Source organism: Pungitius pungitius, chromosome 13 (genome assembly GCF_949316345.1).
Source record: "Pungitius pungitius chromosome 13, fPunPun2.1, whole genome shotgun sequence".
Lineage (NCBI taxonomy): Eukaryota > Metazoa > Chordata > Actinopteri > Perciformes > Gasterosteidae > Pungitius > Pungitius pungitius.
In genome coordinates, this window is record NC_084912.1 from 8,846,811 (window position 1) to 8,869,811 (window position 23,001).

The 23,001-nt window shown below is 43.2% G+C and overlaps 4 protein-coding genes across 5 annotated transcripts; 2 read left to right on the forward strand and 2 right to left on the reverse strand.

The window, feature by feature from the left end:
- Nucleotides 1-1,327: 1,327 nt before the first annotated feature.
- On the forward strand, nucleotides 1,328-8,547 carry hps1 (HPS1 biogenesis of lysosomal organelles complex 3 subunit 1). Its single transcript, XM_062566640.1, has 18 exons — nucleotides 1,328-1,486; nucleotides 2,733-2,917; nucleotides 3,014-3,148; nucleotides 4,006-4,148; nucleotides 4,239-4,347; nucleotides 5,023-5,183; nucleotides 5,304-5,406; nucleotides 5,521-5,605; nucleotides 5,707-5,765; nucleotides 5,860-6,027; nucleotides 6,220-6,399; nucleotides 6,574-6,650; nucleotides 6,741-6,878; nucleotides 6,986-7,050; nucleotides 7,199-7,344; nucleotides 7,570-7,683; nucleotides 7,770-7,852; nucleotides 7,934-8,547. Exons 2-18 carry the CDS (start codon nucleotides 2,801-2,803, stop codon nucleotides 8,094-8,096), a joined length of 2,046 nt encoding a protein of 681 aa, XP_062422624.1. The 5' UTR covers nucleotides 1,328-1,486; nucleotides 2,733-2,800; the 3' UTR covers nucleotides 8,097-8,547.
- A 23-nt stretch (nucleotides 8,548-8,570) lies between these two features.
- st3gal7 (ST3 beta-galactoside alpha-2,3-sialyltransferase 7) lies at nucleotides 8,571-11,235 on the reverse strand. Of its 2 annotated transcripts, none has more exons than XM_037466143.2 (8): nucleotides 11,079-11,235; nucleotides 10,698-10,851; nucleotides 10,487-10,613; nucleotides 10,053-10,390; nucleotides 9,783-9,969; nucleotides 9,492-9,632; nucleotides 9,179-9,328; nucleotides 8,571-9,069 (listed from the first exon to the last, which is right to left on the reverse strand). In XM_037466143.2, the coding sequence occupies exons 1-8, from the start codon at nucleotides 11,227-11,229 to the stop codon at nucleotides 8,983-8,985; spliced, it is 1,335 nt and encodes a 444-aa protein (XP_037322040.2). In that variant the 5' UTR covers nucleotides 11,230-11,235; the 3' UTR covers nucleotides 8,571-8,982. The 2 variants fall into 2 exon arrangements, with proteins under 2 accessions (XP_037322040.2, XP_037322041.2); XM_037466144.2 differs by having other exon boundaries at nucleotides 10,933-11,200.
- A 629-nt stretch (nucleotides 11,236-11,864) lies between these two features.
- ankrd2 (ankyrin repeat domain 2 (stretch responsive muscle)) lies at nucleotides 11,865-16,747 on the forward strand. The gene is given in 9 exon segments (XM_037466421.2): nucleotides 11,865-12,219; nucleotides 13,039-13,185; nucleotides 13,338-13,445; nucleotides 13,514-13,612; nucleotides 13,733-13,831; nucleotides 13,974-14,072; nucleotides 14,163-14,187; nucleotides 14,190-14,254; nucleotides 15,707-16,747. Coding segments are annotated over 9 exon segments (795 nt in total). The 5' UTR covers nucleotides 11,865-12,183; the 3' UTR covers nucleotides 15,824-16,747.
- An 895-nt stretch (nucleotides 16,748-17,642) lies between these two features.
- On the reverse strand, nucleotides 17,643-22,262 carry morn4 (MORN repeat containing 4). Its single transcript, XM_037466422.2, has 5 exons — nucleotides 22,124-22,262; nucleotides 21,158-21,231; nucleotides 19,523-19,637; nucleotides 19,330-19,439; nucleotides 17,643-19,239 (listed from the first exon to the last, which is right to left on the reverse strand). Exons 2-5 carry the CDS (start codon nucleotides 21,222-21,224, stop codon nucleotides 19,091-19,093), a joined length of 441 nt encoding a protein of 146 aa, XP_037322319.1. The 5' UTR covers nucleotides 21,225-21,231; nucleotides 22,124-22,262; the 3' UTR covers nucleotides 17,643-19,090.
- Nucleotides 22,263-23,001: the final 739 nt, after the last annotated feature.

Here is a 23,001-nt window from a genome sequence, read left to right on the forward strand (position 1 = left end):
GGGTTCATCATATCACGAAGGCCGTAGGTGGGCAGATGCAAAACCTGCAAAACCCAGAGCGAGAGAGAGCAGGCGGTGTACCGTACGGAGAGGATTGTCAGAGTGATAATAACCGCACGGCGTCACCTTCACCGGCAAAATCTAATTGTGTTGTGATTTAGTCGGACTGGGCCGTGTCTGGCCACTTCTGCGTGACAGTGCCTCTTTAGTGGAGGTAACTGTTACCCAGGCCTGCCTAACACTGTTTACACTCGGTGATCCATTCTGAGACATGCAAGGGCCCCCTTCCCCTGTTAGCATACACTGAGGATTTCATGATGTTTACTCTGTATATACAGGAGTCGGCTTAAATAAGACTTCCATGAACGCTCTATCCCAAGAAAACTGATGGACTAGATTAGACTGGCCCGCAACGTAGAACTCTCTTGGCATTTTGGACCATTTTGACCCAAGCAAGGTTAATAAAACATAAATATTTATGTTACTATGAGGTTCTTTGCTGCGCTCAGAAGCCAAACATACAATCTGTGCTGAATATTGAGATACAATACAGATTTGTTATAGCCATCAAAACATTCTGTGAGAAACAGCTGAATGTTTGGTTTGTGTATGTGCAGCATATGTAATGTATGTCTGATAAGTTGCTCCCTTGATGGCACAACTGTACTATTTATGGGAGATTCAGCATTGAGTTTATAGTGTTTTGAGAATTTCTTATCTCTCTTATAAAACTATTTTTTTTACTCATAGTTGTGTGATAATGTTTTTTTGTATTACTTTGCATCTACTTGTCCTCTCAGTTTTAAGATCGAATTATTTTACACACCTGATATAACTAAGCATCTGATTGATTGGACTTATGTATTCAGGTCCATGTATGTTGTTGGAAAGCCATAAGCAATCAATTTGTAACTTTATTTATATAATTATTTTATTTTCTGTTTTGTTTAGATTTTTTTATATGTATGCATTGATGCAATATACAGAATCTGTTCCTTTGATTGTTAAAAAGTAAAACAAATCAGTAGTTAATGGTGTTTCATATTGTGCTGTGTTTCACGTTCACGCACATTTTGCTAGTGGATTGTTGTAGAAATCTTACTTTTCTTAGAGATTTGCACAAAATGGCTAATCCGGCGTCAAATCTCAATCTCTTCGCATAAACTGCATTCCGCGAATACCAAACCGTGTCCACCGCGCGGGGCTCTCAGTCACGCGCCCCACTTCACGTCAGCAGCACGGGACTCGCTGCCCTCGCTCCCGCCTCGCTGGCATACCGGGGGGGGAGAGCTCGAGCTCGAGCTCGCTTCCTGCTGCTGGGGTCACGTGACTCGGTGACGTAGGATTGTGGGCGGAAACCAGGTTCGGGTCTCCGACCAGGCAGCAGCGGCGATGAATGCGTCCGCCAGCTGAAGAGCGCCGAAGCTCCGGAGAACTGAGGAGTCCGCACCGAGAGGCCGGGCCCGTCCGATGCAGAGACCACGCAGTGAGTGTTGACACCAAGTGTTACGGTGTATTTACTGCGTGGTGCGTGGACAGCCGTTGTGCATCACGGAAGTTAAAAGTTTGATAAGGGGAAGTAACCGAGGGCTTCAGGTAAAACACGGGGTGGCATTTCCGGGCATCGGAACAGCTTCAAGTAGTAAGGTACTCAATTGTTTGGGATCGGCTAAAAAACAAACAAACCTGTGACCAGAATTTACACTCGGTGGTCCAGGGAGTTGTTAAGAGTCCAAAGTGGCACCTTCACAATACTTGTTTTAAAAAAAAAAACATTTCAATGGATAAGCAGGAGATCCATGCATTTGAGGTGATTGAACTGTGAAATGCTTTTGCATAAAAACGACTTCAGTAACGTTTTTGTCTATTGCCTAAACTCATTGTCTATATACAGTATACAGCTGTACATACATTTGAGTTGTTGAAAAATACATGATACGCTCCTTATATGCACAGATCTTACATTTCAATATAACTACACCTGTCAGATACGTGAAGTGAAAAATACTGAAGCAGTTCAGCACTTGATTAAATGCACTTAGTTGCATTCAAAGAACTGTATCGGTACTGATATTTATTTCAATAGAATTTCACAATACGCATACTGACAAGCACACGCATTTGTAAAGGCGCACATTAAGGAAGTGTTGCAACCACATGGGCCACATTAAGACAATACCAGAAATATTTAATTAAACATTTTTGCAATGTTGTGACAGAAATAGGAGTCCAAATGTTGTCCAATGACTTAAGCCTTACTTATGAGAGTTTGAGAAAATATTTGGAGGAAGCTGATTTCAGAAAACAATTAGTTAGTCACCAACATATAATAAAAATTGAGGCTGAAATCACTAGATGTCCAAAGATGACTCAGTACGCCACAGCGCTTACAATTCATTAATAACAATCTTTTATTTAGCGGAATTAGATTCTATCTTTTACAAACCGCTAATCAGTGAAACGTATGCAGGAACTCTCATATGTGCTCTGACCCCCTGTAATCCCGTACACTTGACCTTTTGGCCTCTGACCCTACTTGTCTCAACTCTAAACTCCCACCAGAGGTTGTCATTGATAAAATACCAGCCTTCAGATACTGTTTATTTTACATCAACAAGCAGTGGAGTGTGGGGAAAAGATCCTATTCTTAGGTCTGTGTGAAAATAATATCCCAGACTCCCAGAGTTTTTACATTGTACACTTTTGACCTTTTTTTTTTTCTTTCTTTATAGCATAATGCACACAGAGAGGCTGGAGTGAATAGGACAGCACAGACAAGCAGGACAGTCTGTCGGTCCAGATGAAGTGCTTACTGATTGCCAGTGAGAGTGCCGAGGTCCTCTTCCACTGGGCCGACCACGAATTTCAGCAAAATGTCCAGAAGCAGTATGGGGCGTCTCAAGAGGACGGCCAGGGGGTAAAGAGGAAGAAAATAAACAGACACAGGGTACGCCTTTTAACCGCTTAAATAACCCTTGTTTTCTACTTTCCCTTTTGTTGTTGGGATTGCCAGCTTCCAGCCTTCGAGGACAGCATCAGCACTCTGTTTGCTCCAATTATTATCTCCTGCATCACCATGGTGGACCGGCTGTGTGACAGCTACACCTCCTTCACCACGGAAAACCACCACGTCTACGTCCTACACCAGGTAGCGCCCAACCTCAACCTCGACAATACCTTTTGTTTTCACCGCATTCATCTTCGGACTAATAATTATCCTCCACGTAACCGTGAAAAAATACAAATGATGACAATAATTTGCGACTTGTTTTCGAGTGACTTCATGCATGAAGCAGATTTATTTTAATCTTGTGCTCTCCCATCGGCACTGCGGCCCGAATGCATGAATGTAGGCCGCTCGTACGGTGAGGCGACACGTATGTCATGTGAGTCTTGTTGAGGAATCAAGCCAGGCTTTGTCCTCCTGCAGCACATGGGCTCTTTTCTTCTGGTCCATTCAGTTCCAGCAGCCTTTGAGGTCTTTCTCATCCAAATGTCTATTCCCTGGAGGACAGCTTCATACAATCATCTTATGTGCACAAATGTATTTTTTTTAAATCCGGTTTTAAGGCACTTTTTTATTTTTATTATTATTTTTTTTTACATTTTATGTTTCTAAATGAGCCTACGATGTCGGCCAACATGAACCAGATCTCTTTGAGCTCAACTTTCCACATAACGGACAACATGCAGAGGCTTTCAGCGTTCACTGAATCACCAGAAAATGACTTGATTGGTTAAAACTACAGCCTAGGGGAATGTCCATGAGTTACACGCTTCCATTCTTGCCAATTCATTTGATTTGTACGCCCTGTTGCGTGTCTGACATGATTACAGCGCTCGCGCCACGGCTCAAAGTGCAGCTCTAAACGAAGCCATCGCTGTCTATAACTCCCCAAAACTGCCTTTTTGAGTGAATTTCAAAGCACTATTAAAATAAAATGTCTTATTATGTTTACTTAAATACACCGGCAATATATTTGGGTCATTTTGTGTCCTCCCCAGTTCGACGAGTGTCTCTACATTGCTGTGAATGGCGACGGCGAGGAAGGAGAGGCCGACCTGAGGAGGAAGATCTATGTGGTGAAAAAGATGACCGATGTCCTCTTCGGCATGGTCACCCTCAGCAGTAACCTCCTCAGGAAAGAGTGAGACATTTTGTGCGTTCCCACCTGGTAATGGCCTGCTTTCAACCTGGTTTTCCACCTGGTTGATCCATGAACTGTGTGTGTCACCAGACTGCGTCCTCAGGATACAGAGCAGAGGGCGAGGCTGTGGAAGCGTCTCCAGAGCCTGCTCGAGACCTACAGCCACCTGCGAGACAACGACCAGAGCTTCTTAGTGGAGGTCTGCAACAATTTGCCACTTTATGCAGCCATGGAAGTGTTGCCTTTTTTAAAATTATTTTATGGTTTGTTTGGGGTGGAGGGGATAGTTTATTCAGCCACAGTATTTTCAGGGGGTGTGAAATTTCAGGTTTGGGCCATATACTGCGCTCTTTGATCAACAGCCCTCACTATCTTGTATGCATTGTATTTAGGATGTGGGAGTGTTAACGTGGGTTAAAAGTGGGCATAGTTTATTTTAAATGTGTGTTAATACAATTGTGTTACCTATATTGCTTTTGTCTTTTTGTGTGTTAAGCTATGTCGGTTTTAGGTCTGCGATACACTCTTTCATCCTGTCTAAGTCTACTCAGCCTTACAGTGGACCAATTATGACTTGACCTTTAGGTTGTTATCCCCAAAATGTAGATCCTATTACATCAAATCTGAAACCCCTCTTTTTCACAGGGATCCACTTTCATGACATACTTTTCTTTAGTAAAATTAGATTAACTGAAAGAATCAAACCTGTAAAAAAAACACTTCAGCCACCAGCTATTCTCCTTCTTATTAGAGATTAATAGCCTTTGTGGTCTACACTATTTTTAAAAAGCCAGTTTCTAAATGGCCAATAAAAATCACACTCACAGGCTGTGATGCAAGCAAAGGTTAACAGCGACTTCCCCTTCCCTGTCAGGCCGTGGAGAGGCTGATCCACCCCACGCTGTGTGAGCAGTGCATCGAGTTCCTGGAGCGCCGCTTAGTTCAGCAGCTCAACAGCAGTGGAGAGCGAGCAGGGGAGGAGGTGATGCACGCCTTCATCCTGGTTCATACCAAGCTGCTCGCATTCTACTCCAGGTACCGATGTCTCCGTTAACCCATCGCATTCATGGGTACCTTTCTTATTTTTTAACTTCCAAGTCACCAAAGAGGCTTCATTTATAGTCACTTAAAAACGTTGCCGTCCACTTCCTCCAGCCGCAACGCAAGCACCCTCTCCACCTCGGACCTCCTGGTCCTCATCATCATCGCACAGAATATGTATCCTAGCAACACAGACTCGGACGATCCAAATCCTGAGGTAGAAAATGACAGACAGCGGCTCACACAGTAACAACACAAAATGTTGGGTCACCTTGTTTGTGGTTGTTTATTGTCTGCTCCTATGCTGTATGTTGTGTGTTTGTCTTTGAAGGATGTCGAGAGCACATCTGGCTCTGGTCCTGAACATTTTTACACGCCAGAGCCCTCGCCGCCTGACAGGGACTCGAGTAGTTTAGGTGGGTTGTGTAGAAGGGTCTGTGTTTTCATATTTAGTCATTTCTCTCATTTACATCATAACAGCGGCATGTTGTGTGTTCTCTTGATGTGTGTGTGTCAGGAGATAAGCCGGGGAGAGGGAGTACACCTGTGTTTGAGTTTGTGGACCCAGACGTGCAGGTGAGAATGATTATTCCTAAAGCTTAACCCTGACTCATTGCAAAATGGACAAAAATTGAGACCCGTCGACTTGTTCAAATTCTAATGTGTGCAGATGGCAGAGGACAGCTTACAAACTCTAGAAGTTCCTCCGCCCGACCCGTCGACCCCCCGCCGAGTCTTCCTAGAGGTCTCACTCAAAGATGGGTTGTATCCCATGATGCCTCACTCCATGTACTGTCTGCCTCTGTGGCCTGGCATCACACTTGTGTTGCTAACAAAGGTTGGTGAACAACACCCTTCCATGTATGTACTTCTTCAATGTAATGCAATTTCCTCTGGTTGGCCAGCAGGGGGTCCCCTTTGAACACATTTATCAGGCCCTGTTTAACTACAGTTTGATGCAGTTTACACAGTATAAATGCACATCTAGTTTTTTTATTACCACATGAACATCTCGTTTGATACCGGTCAGATTCCCACCAGTGCGGTGGCCATGTCAGTGTACACGTTTTTGGAGGCCTTTACCAAACTGGAGAAACGTTTGAGTGAAGGCCAAGAAGGATCTGCTGCCACTAGAGGACAGCGAACCATCCATGAAGTCCGCAGCAAACTTGATAAATTCATCAAAGCTCTGGGGCCTAGTGAGATACAGGTGTGTGTGTTTTTATATGTTCCAACATGTTGTTCACCATATAAAACGTGTTCAGCAAAGACATTTCACTAATACATGCCATAACTTCCTCAAATAACCAAATATTCCTGTCAGCCTGTCAACCCTCCTTTGTAGATATTTTATGAGCCTGCTTTTGTTCCTTGTCTCATCCAGTCTGGGCAGTTACAAAAGGACTGGACAGAGTTCAAGAACTTGGCCTTCACCAGAGGAGGACCTGGGTTCAGCAGACTGTAAGTCTTCTGCCGCCCTCTGGTGGCTGAAACATGTCATAGCAAAGCAGTTGGATCATTGGAACATTTACGTTCATGTGTTTGTGTCAGTCTCATTCCCTCTTGTAAGAAGATGAAGACTCAGCTGTGTGGAGTGTACAGACAGTGTTTTCTCCTCCAGTCCGGACCAAGTAACGTTTCTCAACGTCTCTCCCCCGGGCTGCAGGAACGGGCCCAGACCATGGTGCAGTGTGTATCAGTCAGCGGGACATCTTTTTGCACTACAATTGTTGTCATTTCCTGACGTTTTTTCAAATCTAAGTCCAAAATTTTATTTCATTTTCTATACCTCTTAGAGAGAAACTGATGGACTGGAAGGACTTCCTGCTGGTGAAAAGCAAGAGAAATATCACCATGGTGTCATATCCTGTCAGCAAAATAATGTGACTTGTTATGTGTAGATTTATATCACCTAGCATTTTTTACGACATGCAAATGGATAGAAATGTGTTTTTAAAATACAACTGGCAGATGTCGTGAGTTTATTGGACTTGACCCAGTTGCTCTCACTTACCTGGAGGATTTCCCAGGCCTCATCCATTTCATCTGCGTGGACCGATCCAGCGGCCAGATGATCGCTCCATCGCTCAACTTGACGGAACGCAACACGTCCGAGCTGGGGAAGGGGCCGCTGGCTCAGTTCATCAAACGCAAGGTCAAGCATACAGAAAATACACATCTAAATACTAATGTGCTGTTTATTTGCTGATTGCATTGAGTGGAAATATATATATTGTAACAGAATATAATGGTATATATATATATATATATATATATATATATATATATATGTACCATTATATTCCGTTACAATGCTCTCTGCGTTAATAGTTACGCAAAAGTATGTTGAATTAATTTCTCCTACTAATCCACCCTGAAGGTGTGGACCCTGGTGAACACAACACGGCGTTACCTCCAGAAGGGTTACTCCACAGTAACCTTCCGCGATGGAGATTTCTACTTCTGCTACTTCCTCTGGTTTGAAAATGAAACTGTAAGTTACTGGTAAATCATGTTTTTGTGTGCACCACAGACCACTGTAAATGTAAAAAAAAGACTGTTGTAAATCTGATTGCTCAGGGCTTTAAGTTGGAGGCAGGCGACCTCCCCGTCCTTTCTGACGACTCTGCCCCCATTGGGATGCTTGCCTGGGACTACTACAGGTAAACGGTGAATACCGAAGAATAGACGCGACCAATCCAAACGAGAGTGCTGCTGACCATCGGAAGCAATGTGTTCTGCAGGAAGCTGCTGCGCTACTACAGCAAGAGTCACCAGGGTGAGGTGGTGAAGTGTTACGAGCTGCTGACAGTCCACCTGGGGGTCATCCCCGCTGAGATCATCCTGCAGCACTGCAGACAGCTGGCGAGCAAACTGTGGGAGCCGTCGCGCAATCCCCTGCTGTAGGAACACCCACAGCCTTTAACGTAGTCACGCCAGCCAAGGGACTCTGTTTGTGTTTCTTGTAAAAACACAAACATTACAAAGTGTGCATGTATTGCGTCCAACTTGTGAATGTTTGCACCTTTTTACGGCGTATATACGGTTAATTAATCTCACCTAAGTTCACATAACGTTGTTCATTCGAACACGTTTATGTTGAACGCTGACGATCCCAAACATGCACTGTTATGTGTCTTGTCTCAAGTATCTTTAGAATTTCATGATTTGTGTGATAGATTTTTTAGCCTTCTCTGATGAGCTGTTCATTATTTATTAGCAATACTTGCTTTTGTTTTGTGTACACTTGTTTTTTTAAACTGCAGCTGATCACATTGTCCATTGTTTTCTTTACTACTGCTAGTGTCTTAATATGTATGAATGAACCATACAATAGTTATTGCTGTACGTCTCCAATAATTTAGATTAAGAGATAATAAATATCAGTATTCTCACAGTAATTTCTTTATTGAGTCATCGTAAACAGTGCGATTTCAATTATTTGAACCATCGCATACATTTTACAAATCAGTAGTCCTTGGCTGATTGTCTTCCCATTGGTGATGTCACAATTATTCATCCATATAAAAATGACTGTCTAACAGATAGTGATTCAATAAATGCATTTAATTACTAGATATGCTAGGTTACATCTCACCAATCATAAACTTGTCTTGTCTAACCTTTTTTTAATTTGCTCACTCGTCTGAACCCTGAAGACTTTTTTTAAAGGTTAATTCATACTTTGTAGGCTTCTTCTGCCCGGGAGCGTTTATGGAAGACTCCACACAGGCTCACAGTGAGAGGAAGGAGTGCACGTTGAGTTCAGTTCATCATCAGTCTGTGCACTGACTCACAGAGCTCCTGTGAGGTCTTCCACGGCTCCTGCAGCCACCAGCTCCCTCAAAAAGAGCTTTTCAGCATTTACGTCATGCACCACCTGGATGATTATAATAGAAATGAGTCAAAGTTGGAAACACGAAACGCAAGGGAGCCTTGCCTTGGGACGGCCTGAAAATACACATCACTGTTTAGAAATCTGTATTTACCTGAGCCTTTATTGCTTCCATGCGAATGCTCTCATAGTAGTGAAGCCTGGCCCCCGGGTGCTGCATGTTGTATCCAAAACCTGCCAGGCTCACCTGGTCACACAGCTGCAAAGCCATCACCAAAGCACTGGCCCCCAGGGTTGGTACCGTCTACTCAAAGGGAAAGAGTGTCTCCGATCTCCTTTTTTTAGGCAGTATGATATGTCACTCTATATATTATTCAGGACCAGTTAGGCAACTCAGAAGGGCCATTGTTCTAGATTTTTTTGAATGCAGTAATATATAAAGGATGAGGAACCCCCGCAGAACTCACGTTTTCCTGTTTGTGACCATATTTCCGAAGTATTTGTCCCGTCTTGTGAATAATCTCTGGGTTGAAGATCCGGAAGTTCTCGGGTCTCAGTGGAATATCATCCACCACTTCCCTCCAGAACCATATTTTGGACCAGAAGCTCTATTAAAGCACAACACGGAAGATATAGAGCATGTGAGGCAGTGAGTGCGATGATTCACTGGTTTTGCTGGATGAGTTGCTGTGAAACTCGTTGCTTATGTAATCTACAATTTCTGTGTGTGCAATGGTTCCTTTGATGTACAGGCTTACCAGAGGCTGCTTGGTAATGACAGAAGTGAGCCAGTCCAGGTCCAGACTCTTAAAGACAACCAGAGCCACCATGGAGGTATTTTTGTACTCATTTGCGGAGTGAGGTGCTGCTTCGGGGTAAATCAGGCGGATCGTGGTGCGAGAACCGGCGTCTTTCTCATATCCGGACACTGGAGCGTTATTCAGCCTGGTAACAGAATTAAAAACTACTACTTACTGACTACTTTGCTCCAATAGTTCCACCTCTCCGTCTTACAGTGGCGCACGCACCTGATAATAATGTCATACTGATCAATATGGGATCCAAGATGGCTCCCATATAGAACCCCTCCATTTCCCACCACCACACAGCGCCTGCAGTGGCCTTCACTCCCCAGTGATGCGGGCAGCCCTGGCTGGGGCAAAGATGCCAGAGCAAGGGCCAGATGCTTCTCACTGCCCTGGAGCCCCAGAGGAGGGGACAGATCCCACGGCGCAGACTGCTCCTGCTGCACAAACACGGGGATATCTAGGAGGCCTGAGGAAAGGGACAGGAGCTGGAGGTGGTTCATGCACCAGCGAGGCTGACAGGGGCCTGAGAGCAGGGACGCGGACCGATTTAGTAAGACCTAAAAGAGCGGCGCAAAGACGGAGAGAGCTTAGGTTCGGAGTTTTTAGCAGATTTAGAAATCTCAAAAAATGAGCGCTAGGATGTGACTCTGTACCGGATCTTTGGGGTGTTGGTTGTCGTCACGTAGATCTTCCACTTCATCCAACGGGAGATACGCAGGAATCAGAATAGCCGAGTAGCATCCAATGAGCAGCACCAGACTGAAGGCAAGGTTTTCTCTCCTTTACACCACAGAGGGGAAAAAGACCACAGCAATATTGCATTCATTCACAGGTGCAGTAAATACGGCGTCTGCAGAGATTTACCTGCCAAGGAAAACCCCCCTGGAGTCAGTCTTTGCGATCGCTTGCGGCCAGTGAAAGAGAGGAGTTGGACTTTCAGCCTCCGCGGCCTCGGCCAAGAGTGGAGAGCCGTCGCCTGGGTCCTCTACACTCAGGTGATTCAGCGTCACCATGGCACCTGCAGAAACACGCACGTCATCGAGCTGACTAGTGATTGTTACCTGAGTCCTTTTACTAACAACAAAAAAATGCCATTAACTGTAATTGCTTTGTCCCGTGGTAAAGAAATTCTCATTCTTAATTAAAACCTATTTCACCATCAAATGTAAACAAAAGCTACATTGTGTCTACGCGGTTAAACATGAAGAGGAGTATCAAATGAGTAATATGAACTGTAAAAGTCACCGCCGGCCAGGTGGAGACGTAAGCTGGTGGTTAACTTCCAGCTCGCCTGTGCTCCATGCTTAAAGGGAAAGCCGAGTCCTGCGCAGCTAAAATGGCAGCTGCTGCTTCCTACTCCACTGAACTCTGTCTCCCCCAACGAGACGTTAACCATTAACTGGTCACTCGGTCAGACTCTGGCAGGAATGCCTGTAAATAAGCACGTGTGAGACCCGTCGTCCCATCCAATAGAAACCTGCACATGATGTTGGCATAAAAAGGGGGAGTGTCCGGAAAAAACAATTCGTTGTGAGGAAAAGTAAACACTGGATTACACCTTCATGGTTTGATGCACTGAAAAAAGAATTGTTATACTGTATATATATATATATAAAGATCTGACACTTTTTTTTGTTTTGCTTGTGTAGGTTGAGTCTGTTCAACTTTTAAAATGTTGGGAAAAAATACCAAAACCTATGCTGGCCAGTGATTGATTGTTAGTTTTGCTTTTTCAAACAGATATTTAAAATATTTGTCACATGGCAGTAATGAAACCTTTATAACTAACATGATCTCCCAAAGCGGCGTGTTAATCAGGGCTGTGAACAGAGGTGCACGGCATCGCAGCAACAGGAGTGAGTGAAAACCAGAAGCTTGTGGAATGAATGTCCCCTCGGCTCATGACTTTGGGCATGACATGCCTGAAATGTTGGATGTACTCGTATGTGAGCCTGTGTGCGTGTGTGTGTGTGTGTGTGTGTGTGTGTGTGTGTGTGTGTGTGTGTGTGTGTGTGTGTGTGCGTGTGCGTGTGTGTGTGTGGGTGACCATGACATAGAGGAACAGAGGGAGAGACAAAGAGAGAGGGAGAATGTAAGGCTGGCACACAAACATACATTTATACACACACCAAAGCACACACACACACACACACACACACACCTGTTTGATGGGTGATGGGGTGACACGATGTCCCACCATGAACCTGGTATTTGCCACTGGGCGTCCAGCACTTCACTATAAAGGCGTGGGCACTCAGTCTGATGTTACTCCTGGATACTAGTTAAAGTTCAAAAGCTATTCAAAATTACACAATTAACTCTTTTTTATTGTTTTTTAACAACAGGTGTGATGGACCATGAAACAGAAATAGAGAAGAAAGCTCAGGTAGGTGAGAGAAATACTAACATTTCTAACATATCATTTTCATTTTTAAGAGTGGGAGTTAGTCTAATCCCACCCCTAGGAGATTCTTTTTCTTTATAGAGATCGCAATTCAAAAACCCCCGATTTGGGAAAACACATATTTCATGTGAGGACATGTGAAAAAAGCGCTGTTATATCCTTTAAAACATGTCAGCGTTGAAGTTAAGCCCTGAACATAAGGATAAAATATCTGTCAGCCTATTTCAACAACCATTTGTTGACGCGTTGAAAAACTCACGTCAAGCACCCCTTCATGAAATTGCTTGCGGCAAAATAATTGTCTTTCCAATCTTAAGCCCATGCGTCGGCCGTGATGTGACATTACATTTAATGTACCAGAGTTTCACTAAACCCTTTTTTTACTTGAATTCTAATGAATGGAAACGGCTCAAACAATCCTCTAAATCCAAAGGGACTTTTTAAATATATTCCCCACACAGCACTACAGAACTACTTCTATTGCCACAGATTCAGACCATTTTTGATTCCGTTTATTTCAAACACATTAAAAAAACAACAAATGGCGTTATCGTATTGAGTAGTGGTTGACACATAAACCTCGGAAAAACATAAACAACAGCACTAGTGATCAATTTGGGGGAAGGTTAGTTTTGTTATTGTCGAACCTGACTGGCACTATGCAGTAAATTTATTTTGACATTTACCAGCTCTCGACACCCCTTAGCCTACTTGGCACATTTACTTCACAGGCCAATGGTACCTCTCTCATCTAGGTCCTCTCATTGTGTTGTGTTTATCTCTGTTTTTGTCATTTTCTAGGCAGGCGAGAGAGAGAGGATTACCTCGACAGACCTACACTGTGATATTTTGGACTTGAGTGGAGGAGAGAATATCCCAGAGCTGTGCAAAAGGAAGAATACGATTAAGCAAACATATTCGCCCAGGGTGTCTATGGAAAGCCCTGTGGTGAGATGCAATTTTCAAAAACCTGAATGTTCCTGTGCAGATCAGAGATATATGAATGAAAAAGTTTTTTCTCCTGTCCCTGCTTTGTGTGTGTGTGTGTGTGTGTGTGTGTGTGTGTGTGTGTGTGTGTGTGTGTGTGTGGTGTGGGACAGAAAGGGCCCACGGACACTGCAGAATTCATGAGTGCAGCCAGTCAAGGCAGGCTGAATGTAGTAGACAAATACCTGGCTGATGGTGGGAACCCCAATGTCCATGATGAGGTATGCTCTCTGTGGAACCAGACCAGATACATTTACATTTCTATTTATAATGTACTTTAACTTTCCAGCTGAAGAGGACAGCACTCCACCGTGCCTCTCTGGAAGGACACACTCAAGTTATACAGACCCTTGTAGAAAAAGGAGCCGATGTCAACTTTAAAGATCAAGTAAGCACATGGCTAGTTTTGCAATGGTGATGGTGAGATTGGTTGAGATTATCTTCAGTCACTAAAGCTCCAGCCTGTGCTGCACTATTAATAGAACGGAACCATTCCGCTGTGTTTCAGCTGGGCTCCAGGGCCATACACTGGGCCTGCAGAGGGGGGAGCCCGGATATTGTTAAAACCCTGAAGAGCCTCGGGGCTGACCTGAATGCTAGAGATAAGGTGGTTAAGTATTTCGAATGTGCCTTCATTTGTCCCCGGGACTCAAAATACGTGGATCAGTTAACAAACAGTAGGTATTTTACTGTGACACAGTTGTTCCAGTGCGTGTCCGGCGGTGACCGTGTCAATGTCCTCACTGCAGCTGTACAGCACTCCTCTGCACGTGGCCACGAGAACAGGCCACACCGCCATTGTTGAGTACCTGCTGTCCTGTGGTGCCAAAATCAACTCCAGGGACAGGGTAGAGGGTTCAGCTCAACGCGGCGTGCCTTCTGTGTTTCCTCATCTCTATAATTCATCTGCTGACATGAGTGCATCTTCTCTGCCTTAGGAAGGAGACACAGCCCTGCACGATGCTGCAACCGATACAAGATAGCGAAGCTGCTCTTAGCGGCGGGCGCAGATAGGAATATAAAAAATCGAGTGAGTTTTTATTCCTGTTGATGTCTGGTTCAACGTGACGATTAGGTTCAAAGAATAGGTGGTCGCACATATCTGTCTGTTGAATACAAAGGCAGAGCCTTTTGCCAGTTACGTTAGCTTAAAGCTTAAAGACTGAAAAGAGCTACATTTCAACATCCGTTGTTTTTTAATTCAAACAATGAAAACTGAGTGTAAAATCTAAATTTACTATTTAACAGAGGTGTGGACTCGAGTCATGTGACTTGGACTCGAGTCAGACTCGAGTCATGAATTTGATGACTTGAGACTCGACTCGATAAAACGTACAAAGACTTGCAACTCGACTTGGACTTGAATACCGATGACTCGTGACTTGACTTGGACTCGAGCCTTTTGACTCGAGAAGACTTGCTACTTCCCATGAAAACTGGGGGAAAACATTTTCACACCACCGCGCCGCTCTGTTTATCTGCATCTGTCAAAAAAATGTGCGCCACCTGTATGCAGAGAGCGCTGCCTGCACGATATCCAATCACTGCAGTCCATTTGACCGTATCAACGAGACAGCTCGTTCATGGTTACAAAAATCGGGATTTTTGAACCCGGATTCAGACTCCGATGGAAATCCTCGCCAACATTATGTCAACGTCCGTTTTAAAGTAGTGTAATGAGCTGAGTTAAAGTTATTAGTTAATCAGTTATGCAGATGTTGCATGTGTTCACGTTATGCTGTTACCAGCTGTAGTTACGCGAGACAACCCGAGTTTTGGGGGGCCGTGTATGCGGAAGTGTTCGTTCGGCGTGGTGACGGCCAAGTGACCGAAGTTGAGTAGTTTTATATAAATAAATGCACCGGAGTTGCAAGTCATCGCCTCCTTATTTACGCTGCAGCATTGGGGTGAGCGTTACAGTACTATAACACAGTCACAGTCGATCCACCATTACCCTTCCCTTCGTAGTCTAGGTCTTTGAGGCAGCGCACCATCACCCAGGGTTCCCCGTCCCCACTATAATAAAAGGACTCGAAATGACTCAAAACTAAAATTGTACGACTTGTGACTCGACTTGAGACTTGTTGGCTTTGACTTGTGACTCGACTTGGGACTTGCTTCGTCTTTGACTCGACTTGACTCGGGACTCGAGGGCAATGACTTGAGACTTGCTTGTGACTTGCCTAACAGTGACTTGATCCCACCTCTGCTATTTAACACGGTATGTATGCCAGACGTTGGATTTTGCCATTTAGAGTTCCTGGAGTCTTCTAGTTGATGGCAACTTTTACTATTCAGAGACATAGGGTTAGGGGGTTATTTTTGGCACATTTAAGTTTTTATACTGATATTTTGGGAGTATAAGTATGTATGAGTTTTGTTACCTTTGGATGGAGCCAGGCTCTCTGGTTCACCGTGTTTCCAGTCCAACGCTGAAACAAGTCATGCACCTCTCCCACTAACAGTAAGCCCTGTGTTACAGGAAGGAGTGACCGCAGTGCAGCAGGTAAAACAATGGCAGTTCAACGTCATGGACACCCTGCAGAGAATGGACAACCCGAGGGAGCTGGGACCTGAAAACATCCCCAGAGAGGAGTAGATCATGCAGAAAACGTACATCTCCTCAAACAGTATTTTCTTTATGACATAACCAAGTACCCGTCTCAGGTTCAAAACACATTCGGTAATTCCACTGTGTGTTTGTCTACATCGTATGTGAGTATACGCATTAAATGTGCTGCTATTCCAGGGCATGGAGTTTAAACCACTGAAATTTGACTGAACTCTTGGATTTGGATTTCAGCTCAGCTCATTGCTGAAAAAAAGGAAACAAAACCCCAAACTTCTTTAAAAAGGTTTTGCCAAGCTTTAGCTTTTGACTTTCTATTCTACAGCTTTATGATCTAAGCTGTGCTCTGGTGGATGATTCATAACTCATTTGTGCAGCCTTTGTAAGTTGGATGATATCAATAGATGGTGCTGTGCAGAAGCTGCATTTGAATACACATCAAGAGGTCCTTGTTTTATTGAGGGGACAGATAATGCCGGAGCGCACAGTAGTACTGTGTCTGAGACCTCAGCTGACGATGGCAAAGATGGCTGGCATGCCCCCGCTTTAAGTCAGGGATTCAAGGGGGCCTCAGTGCACATATTTTCCATCTATCATCAGTGGCTCAAATGTTCACTCATTACACATGCAGCCATTCATTTTGTGAGCATAATTTGTTCAACAGCTACTGCTTTATTTTTTTTCACAATGTGAATGTTGAATGTTGTTTTGAAAAGAGTCAATTCTTCTGTTAAAAAATAAAAAAAACAATGTGTTCATTGTAGACAACTCATCAGATACATCGGCTTCACACACAAAATATTTCCTGTTTCAAGCGAGGCCGTGTAACTGTCAGGGAGACACATAGCGTGTCATACAAGGTTGTCTACAGAGGCATCATTTATTTTGTCAACCTGACCCAAGCCCTCATGGCAGTACAGAGTCAATATAATAAAGTTCTTGGAATTGAAAAGATTACGTGTGTTGGACTAGTTATGTTGCTCTTATTTCCAGTAAACTTAACGCTAAATGCTGTTGTGCTGCACTGTTGCTGAGGGCCGGAGCGGTGTGGGATGAGATGTGTGTGGGGGGGGGGGGGGGGGGGGGCTTCTGCTTTGTGCTACAGAGCAGACAAAAACCAGAGGAACCTGTTTATCCATGAAATGGTTAAACTTCTTTCCTATAGCTCACATACCTGCCTTTGGGTTAGTACATCAGATACGGCTGCATAATTACCAAAAAATGAATGAGGTTTTTTATGTTTCTTTGCTCAAACACAATGGAACGTTTCTTTTCCCGACCCAAGGCTTTATTTTGGACATTACAGCCTTTGCGATAAGTATTCAGACGTATTCCAAGAGAATGAGGTGATACCGTGTTGTAGTTTTTAACAGCAATCAAAGCAACATCATATTGTTGATGGAGAAAAGGTAACCATGGCAATGATATTTTTCAGGCAGGTGAAAGTCAGTACAGGCACACTTTTAAAGCACCATTTGTTTCCAGTTGGAAATAGATGTGGAATTTTTGTGAATTCAATTCCACTCAGGCCGGCGTGTGTAGGCAAAGAGGTGCCTTCTCCAAAATAGCAGAAAAAAAATAAAAATACTATTACATGATCTGAAAAACAGGATTTTACACCAACAGCAAACAGTAAAGTGTGATTTGTGCTCATAGAGGGTGGCATGCACTGGTCTGCTTTTATGTGTCCAATGCTACTTTCATCTTACTGCCAGCACAGAACAGGCAGCAATACAGGTTCATGATATTGAGTATTGATTTTGTTTTCTGTTCTCATAGAAAATAACATTGAAAACCAGGAGCTGCAGTATTGCAGGTTTGAGATTTAAGCAACATCAACAAAAGAACATCATGTCAATTCCCTGTTTAATCTTGGGTCTTTTTGTTTTTCTTGCGCACTAAACCCCAGGTGGATTTGTCCTCATTGATTCGTTTTTATTGTTCCACTATAAGAAATTATACACGTTGTTTCAGGCTTCCTTACCTGTATTATCATTTGATAGTCTTTGGTTGATTTCCTATGTAAGTAACCTTAGACAAGCCACGTATACAACGGTTTGCAAAGGCCTATAGACTGTTCAAGAATTCCACTGTAATCACAGAATAGCTGTTATCGGCGATAATGGGGAGTACATTTCTAAAAACACTCAACCACACTGTCTTCAAAAGCTCAGTAACAACAAGTTCTACAGAACAAACACTCTCAATGACATTGAATATGTGTACATCTCACGGAATAAAACAAGTAATTACATCTTCTTAAATATTCATCTTCTTTATAAATGATGATCATTCAGCTGCCTCAGTTAAGATAAATGTCCCTAGTTTAATGCATTTAAATCAGATTTTCTTTTTACAACATTGAGAAGTTACTGGACTAGTGAGCGTTCAGAGCTGAGGCTCATCTTTGCAGCGTATCCTTCAGGCAGTTTCTGCAGTCCTTCAATTCCTTAGGAGAATATACACCATAGAGCAAATGATGTGGAGGGAAAGAGAGGAAACTACAAATCCTCCCATTTTTAGATTGACACCTTGGAGCTGCACTGTTGTACCAAAATGTCTTTAAGGCAAATGTGAAAAACGATCTCCTGAAAGGAGAAACACCAGTGACATAAAACATGCAAAGATACAATCTGCAGCAGCAATAATAATAGAGGTGAGATTTTAAGAATGTGTTTACATTCACAACTGTATGGCTTGAACGCATCTCCTTACTCCTACACCATTTGTAAAGCAAATTATTTTGAATAGGTTTAAAATGTACATTGTTTAGGTCCACTTTTGCAGTTCAAGAGGTCAAAAGATCACATGGGACCTTGATGTACCACCAGTTTTTTTGTAAGATAAATTGATTAATTTAGTGGCACAAGTCTTCAACACATACTCATACACATACACTAATACACTACTACACTAATCTCAATAAAGTAGAAAGAAAAAGCTGAGAGGTCTTCCATCTTTCCTTGTTTGATTTATGAAGGCTAACTATTCTAAAGAAAATTATACGAAAAGATACTATTTATGAGTACAATCATTTTATCACGGAAACCCAGCACCATTTGGTGTTTACATGACTTTACATGAAGTTAAAGGTGTGCTTCATCGGGATGTGCATTTCAAGTCAGTCAAACAGAAAGCCAATTGATTGTTCAAACTGCATGTGCATCAAGACCACTGTGAAGTTTAAGCGAGGATGAAAAAAAAAAGAGTTGGAGGGAAGTATACAAGTACACATCCTTGAGGCCCTTCTGGAAAGTGCTGGAACTCTGACTGTGTCTCCTCCAGGGTCCATTGCAATCAAAGTGCCAGACTGCGAGCGTTGGAGGCTGAAGCCTGCGCTCGCTGCACCACTCCTGGACACTTTTCTCTCTTTTGCAGCTTGTGGTTTTGAAACAAGCCTTCGTTTCGCGGGACGCCGTGAGCTCCATCCGAGAAAGTCAGCAACCCTGACGGCACATACACAGGGCAACCATGACCAACCACAGAGCGACTCCAGACATCCTGATTCCAATGCTCCAGAGGTGAACCAGACTTACCATATCCCTCGACGCGTCCATCTTTGAATTCTCCCTCAAACTTCATGCCATCGTATCGACCGAAGACTCCTGCGCCTTGAAACTTTCCGTGTAAAAATTCTCCTTCGTACCTGAAACGGTTGAAGGACGGGCGGGTGTCGTTTGTACCTACCGAGGGACGTCTCGACTTGCCTCCTTTTTTTGGCTGACTCACCTGGATCCATCCGTGAAGAGCAGCACACCGGAGCCATGGAAGAGTCCGTTCTCAAACTGGCCGGAGTAGCGGGTTCCATCCTGGAACTTGAGCTGGCCGACACCATGCCTCCGACCTGGAAAGTCGCCCATTAAAGTCAAACAGATGATCCTCTCAAGGAAAACAATCTTGTGGATTCAAATGTTATCCTCATGAGTGTCATCACTCCTCATCTAACCACTTAGCCTCTTTTGGATTAATCTTGTACTATACTGTAAGAGATGACCAACTGAGATTGACATTTGAACTTGCAATGCAGCTCAGGGTTTTAAATTCACTTGGTATCGGAGCGCAACTACATATGTCACAAGTCAGTGCATGCTGGGATTTAGGTATCCCCCCCCCCTCCCCCTGTCTGTCAGCTAAAGGTTTACTACTGAATTAGGAGTCCCATCTGCCTCCTGTGTGGTGGGAATTACGGCACTCTAATCCGTCAGATTTTTTAGCAGGGATTTCCACTTTAGAATTGCAGACTGTGAAAGCAGTCAAGGAATGTGCCTGCATTGATCCACTACTGAAGCTTGGAACCATGTAAGACGGCACACACCTACAGGTATCTGGGCCACTTGGACATCTCGTTTACGACCGCGTTGTCCAAAGAGGAAAAGAGGGCCGAGTGGCCCTTGAAGGGTGAAGGTACATACCAGTTAAAATAAACTGTGTTTGCGTTAAATTAAAGCAGCGCTAAATTTTTCCAAAACCCAATGCAAAGATAGAACAATAAACCCTGAGAGTCTTGTGCACAGTCTTTTAAAGGAGTTTCTCAGCAACAGCTGACCGAGGGCTCTAAGATTTCCCAAACAGGTCCAAAGTCTAATCCAGAAGATTTGACAAAGCCAGAGCTGGTAAATCTGCCTCCGTTCGTCATGGGTTACCCATGCTAGCTAATTGGGATTTGATTGAACAGCTTGAGCTTGCATGTCACCAACATCACACAACGTGTGTGTGTGTGTGTGTGTGTGTGTGTGTGAGAGAGAGAGGGAAGAAGCATCCTCGTGATCTTTGCCACAGGTGAAACATTTGAGAAAGATGTAACATTTAAATGTAGTTACCCTAGCTAAAGTCAAAATATAAATATGTTTCCAAAGAAATCCCAATAAGGTTATTATCACAATATCCCCGGAAAGTTTGATAAACATGATGAGTCATTTATCTTTAACTATGTAGATTGTGCGTTTGGGCAAAAGCATTACGCTGGTTTGTTTACGAAACAGTTTTACATGTGTATTAACATATTATATATAAATAATATATAAAATGAATAATACAATTTCATTTTTAAACATCTCGGTTGTTGGTCTGGTGGTATGTTGCGACCCCTTTCTGTCACAATACATATTCCCTGCATAATCAAAAGCACTCTGCTCAGCAATAGCTTTGTTAATTTGATCACAATATACTTACTGCATGTGAGCACAAGACCACATTTAAGAAATACCGTGTGTGAGAAAAACATAAACATGCATGGAAAAGATGAGATCTTTTAGAAAAGTAGCACGCCGCGAAGATAAACCAGCAATACTTAAATATATTATGAGGTACAGAAGGTGTAAATGACTTGTGCTTGTTTTATACGTATAAGTAGGAATGTCTTGCCTTCTTTCCACTCGCCGTGGTACTCCTCCCCACTGGCATAGGTGAAAGATCCTCTGGTCAGAGTCATGTCCCCTCTGTGTTTAACACACAAACACACTCATTGGCAAGAGACATCTGACCTCACTGTGGAGCGAAGCAAGCGAAACGAACATTGTCCCTAATGGGATTATCAGTCCCTCAGTCCACGAGGCAGGGAGAGACAGCAATTGTGTATTTAGGACAGGAAATACAGTAATGTGGCAGTAAAATGGGAAAAGACAGAAAAATCCTGCACTAAGCACAGTACCATACAACGCCATGTGACTGCCCAGTATTCAGTTTCCTCACGGCACCAAACACTATGAATAAATTAGTTTGAGGGTTATTTTACAGGACACAAATGAATATCTGAGGCAGGTTGTCTTCTGTCTTTGGAATATTAAATACTTGGGGAAATTGTTGAGAATTATAAGTGCATTTTATTGTAGTAACTTTAACTTTGGCTCCGACCAGAAGTTGAAGACAACTTATATCACATTCTCTCTGTGTCCAGCCTGAGGACACTGCTCAGAGCCATGCAGTGTGTGTTGGTGTTGGTGCTGGTGCAAAACAGGGGGCGACGCGCATCCTGTAAAGAAATGGGCTCTTGAACGTGACACAAGCGCGACCGCAGACACCAACAAAAGCGCTCATTGAAATCATTTGTTTAAAACAAATGACCGTGTTGAACACAATGGAAGACAGGTGTGATTTCAACCTCTTGATCGCCTTCAGATAAATGATCGGCTCACACCAATATTGGAACACTAACGTTATTGTAAGGATGACATTTCGGCTGCCAATGCGTTATAATCAGTGTAACCTATACATGCATGTTGCTAATTGGCTACAGATATGTAATGACAAGCCCATATGTGAATCGATTATAATCTATTGCAAGGAAACTATAAGCGAAAAGCGACAACGCCTATTAATGCTATAATTTACCTGTATGCTACGTTTGTTGTCTCTGAAGCATGGAAACCAACCTACAGGCGCGGAGGGGCGTAGAAATATGAAAACACCGGCTGGGAAACGTATGCCGCATTCAGGGGATCCTCGTAAGCTTCTAAACCCAAGAGTGTAGAAATGCATTAACATAGGCCTCGAGTTTATTTTGCGTCTTTAGTCACAGAATAATCCAAATCTGTAATGAAAGTGTTAAGTAGCCGTTTTTTTTGCTTAAAAATTACTGTGTCACGTTGACTACACGAAAAAGGAAAATGTCTTCCTGAATAATTAAATGCATACATAAATACATAAATAAGTACAGTCCTACTTTAATGTACATTTTATGCTCCCTTATCCATAACGATTCAACCAAAAAACTATGATAGGGAGCCTCATCTTTCTTCAAGTCGTGTTTGGGCTTTTTGATGGTGCATTGCGTTCACGCGCTGCTCAGCCCAGGATTGCAATGATTCCACCAGCTCTTGAAGGCAGCATGACGACAGCGTCACTGCAGCCTCACCGCCGCACTGTTTCATTGCTGGACTGTTGTTGGCTCTTATTAACAACTTTCTCCGATTGGCCGTAACTTGCCACTCTTCAGAGACTGTGTCAGATATATTCATAAAAGGCTGTTGGACAATTGTGTGCAGCTTATTAGAGCACACAATTAGAGTTTATTTGTATATTAGTTTGTATTTTGTTCAGATGTGTTGGCTATAACATACAAAGTGACTGGACTGTATATTAAGATGTTATTATTATTACCAACACTAGGCTGTTACGACTACTACGATTACTAGACTAACATCACTGTAAAATACCAATTACAACAATAACAAGTCAGGTATTTAGGTAACTTAGCTTTAAGTCATTTC

Excerpts from the sequence above, each read along its gene's own strand:
- st3gal7 (XM_037466143.2), bottom strand. The coding sequence starts at position 11,229 with ATGGTTAACGTCTCGTTGGGGGAGACAGAGTTCAGTGGAGTAGGAAGC. Across the intron at positions 10,614-10,697 it reads AGGGGGGTTTTCCTTGGCAG|GAGAGAAAACCTTGCCTTCA; the intron begins GTAAATCTCTGC and ends TGTGGTGTAAAG. Across the intron at positions 9,633-9,782 it reads TCATTACCAAGCAGCCTCTG|AGCTTCTGGTCCAAAATATG; the intron begins GTAAGCCTGTAC and ends GTGCTTTAATAG.
- hps1 (XM_062566640.1), top strand. The coding sequence starts at position 2,801 with ATGAAGTGCTTACTGATTGCCAGTGAGAGTGCCGAGGTCCTCTTCCAC. Across the intron at positions 6,651-6,740 it reads GGACCTGGGTTCAGCAGACT|TCTCATTCCCTCTTGTAAGA; the intron begins GTAAGTCTTCTG and ends TGTTTGTGTCAG. Across the intron at positions 7,051-7,198 it reads GAGAAATATCACCATGGTGT|CTTACCTGGAGGATTTCCCA; the intron begins CATATCCTGTCA and ends CAGTTGCTCTCA.
- morn4 (XM_037466422.2), bottom strand. The coding sequence starts at position 21,224 with ATGACTCTGACCAGAGGATCTTTCACCTATGCCAGTGGGGAGGAGTAC. Across the intron at positions 19,638-21,157 it reads CCACGGCGAGTGGAAAGAAG|GTCGGAGGCATGGTGTCGGC; the intron begins GCAAGACATTCC and ends GCGACTTTCCAG. Across the intron at positions 19,240-19,329 it reads TGGACGCGTCGAGGGATATG|GGTTGCTGACTTTCTCGGAT; the intron begins GTAAGTCTGGTT and ends ATGTGCCGTCAG.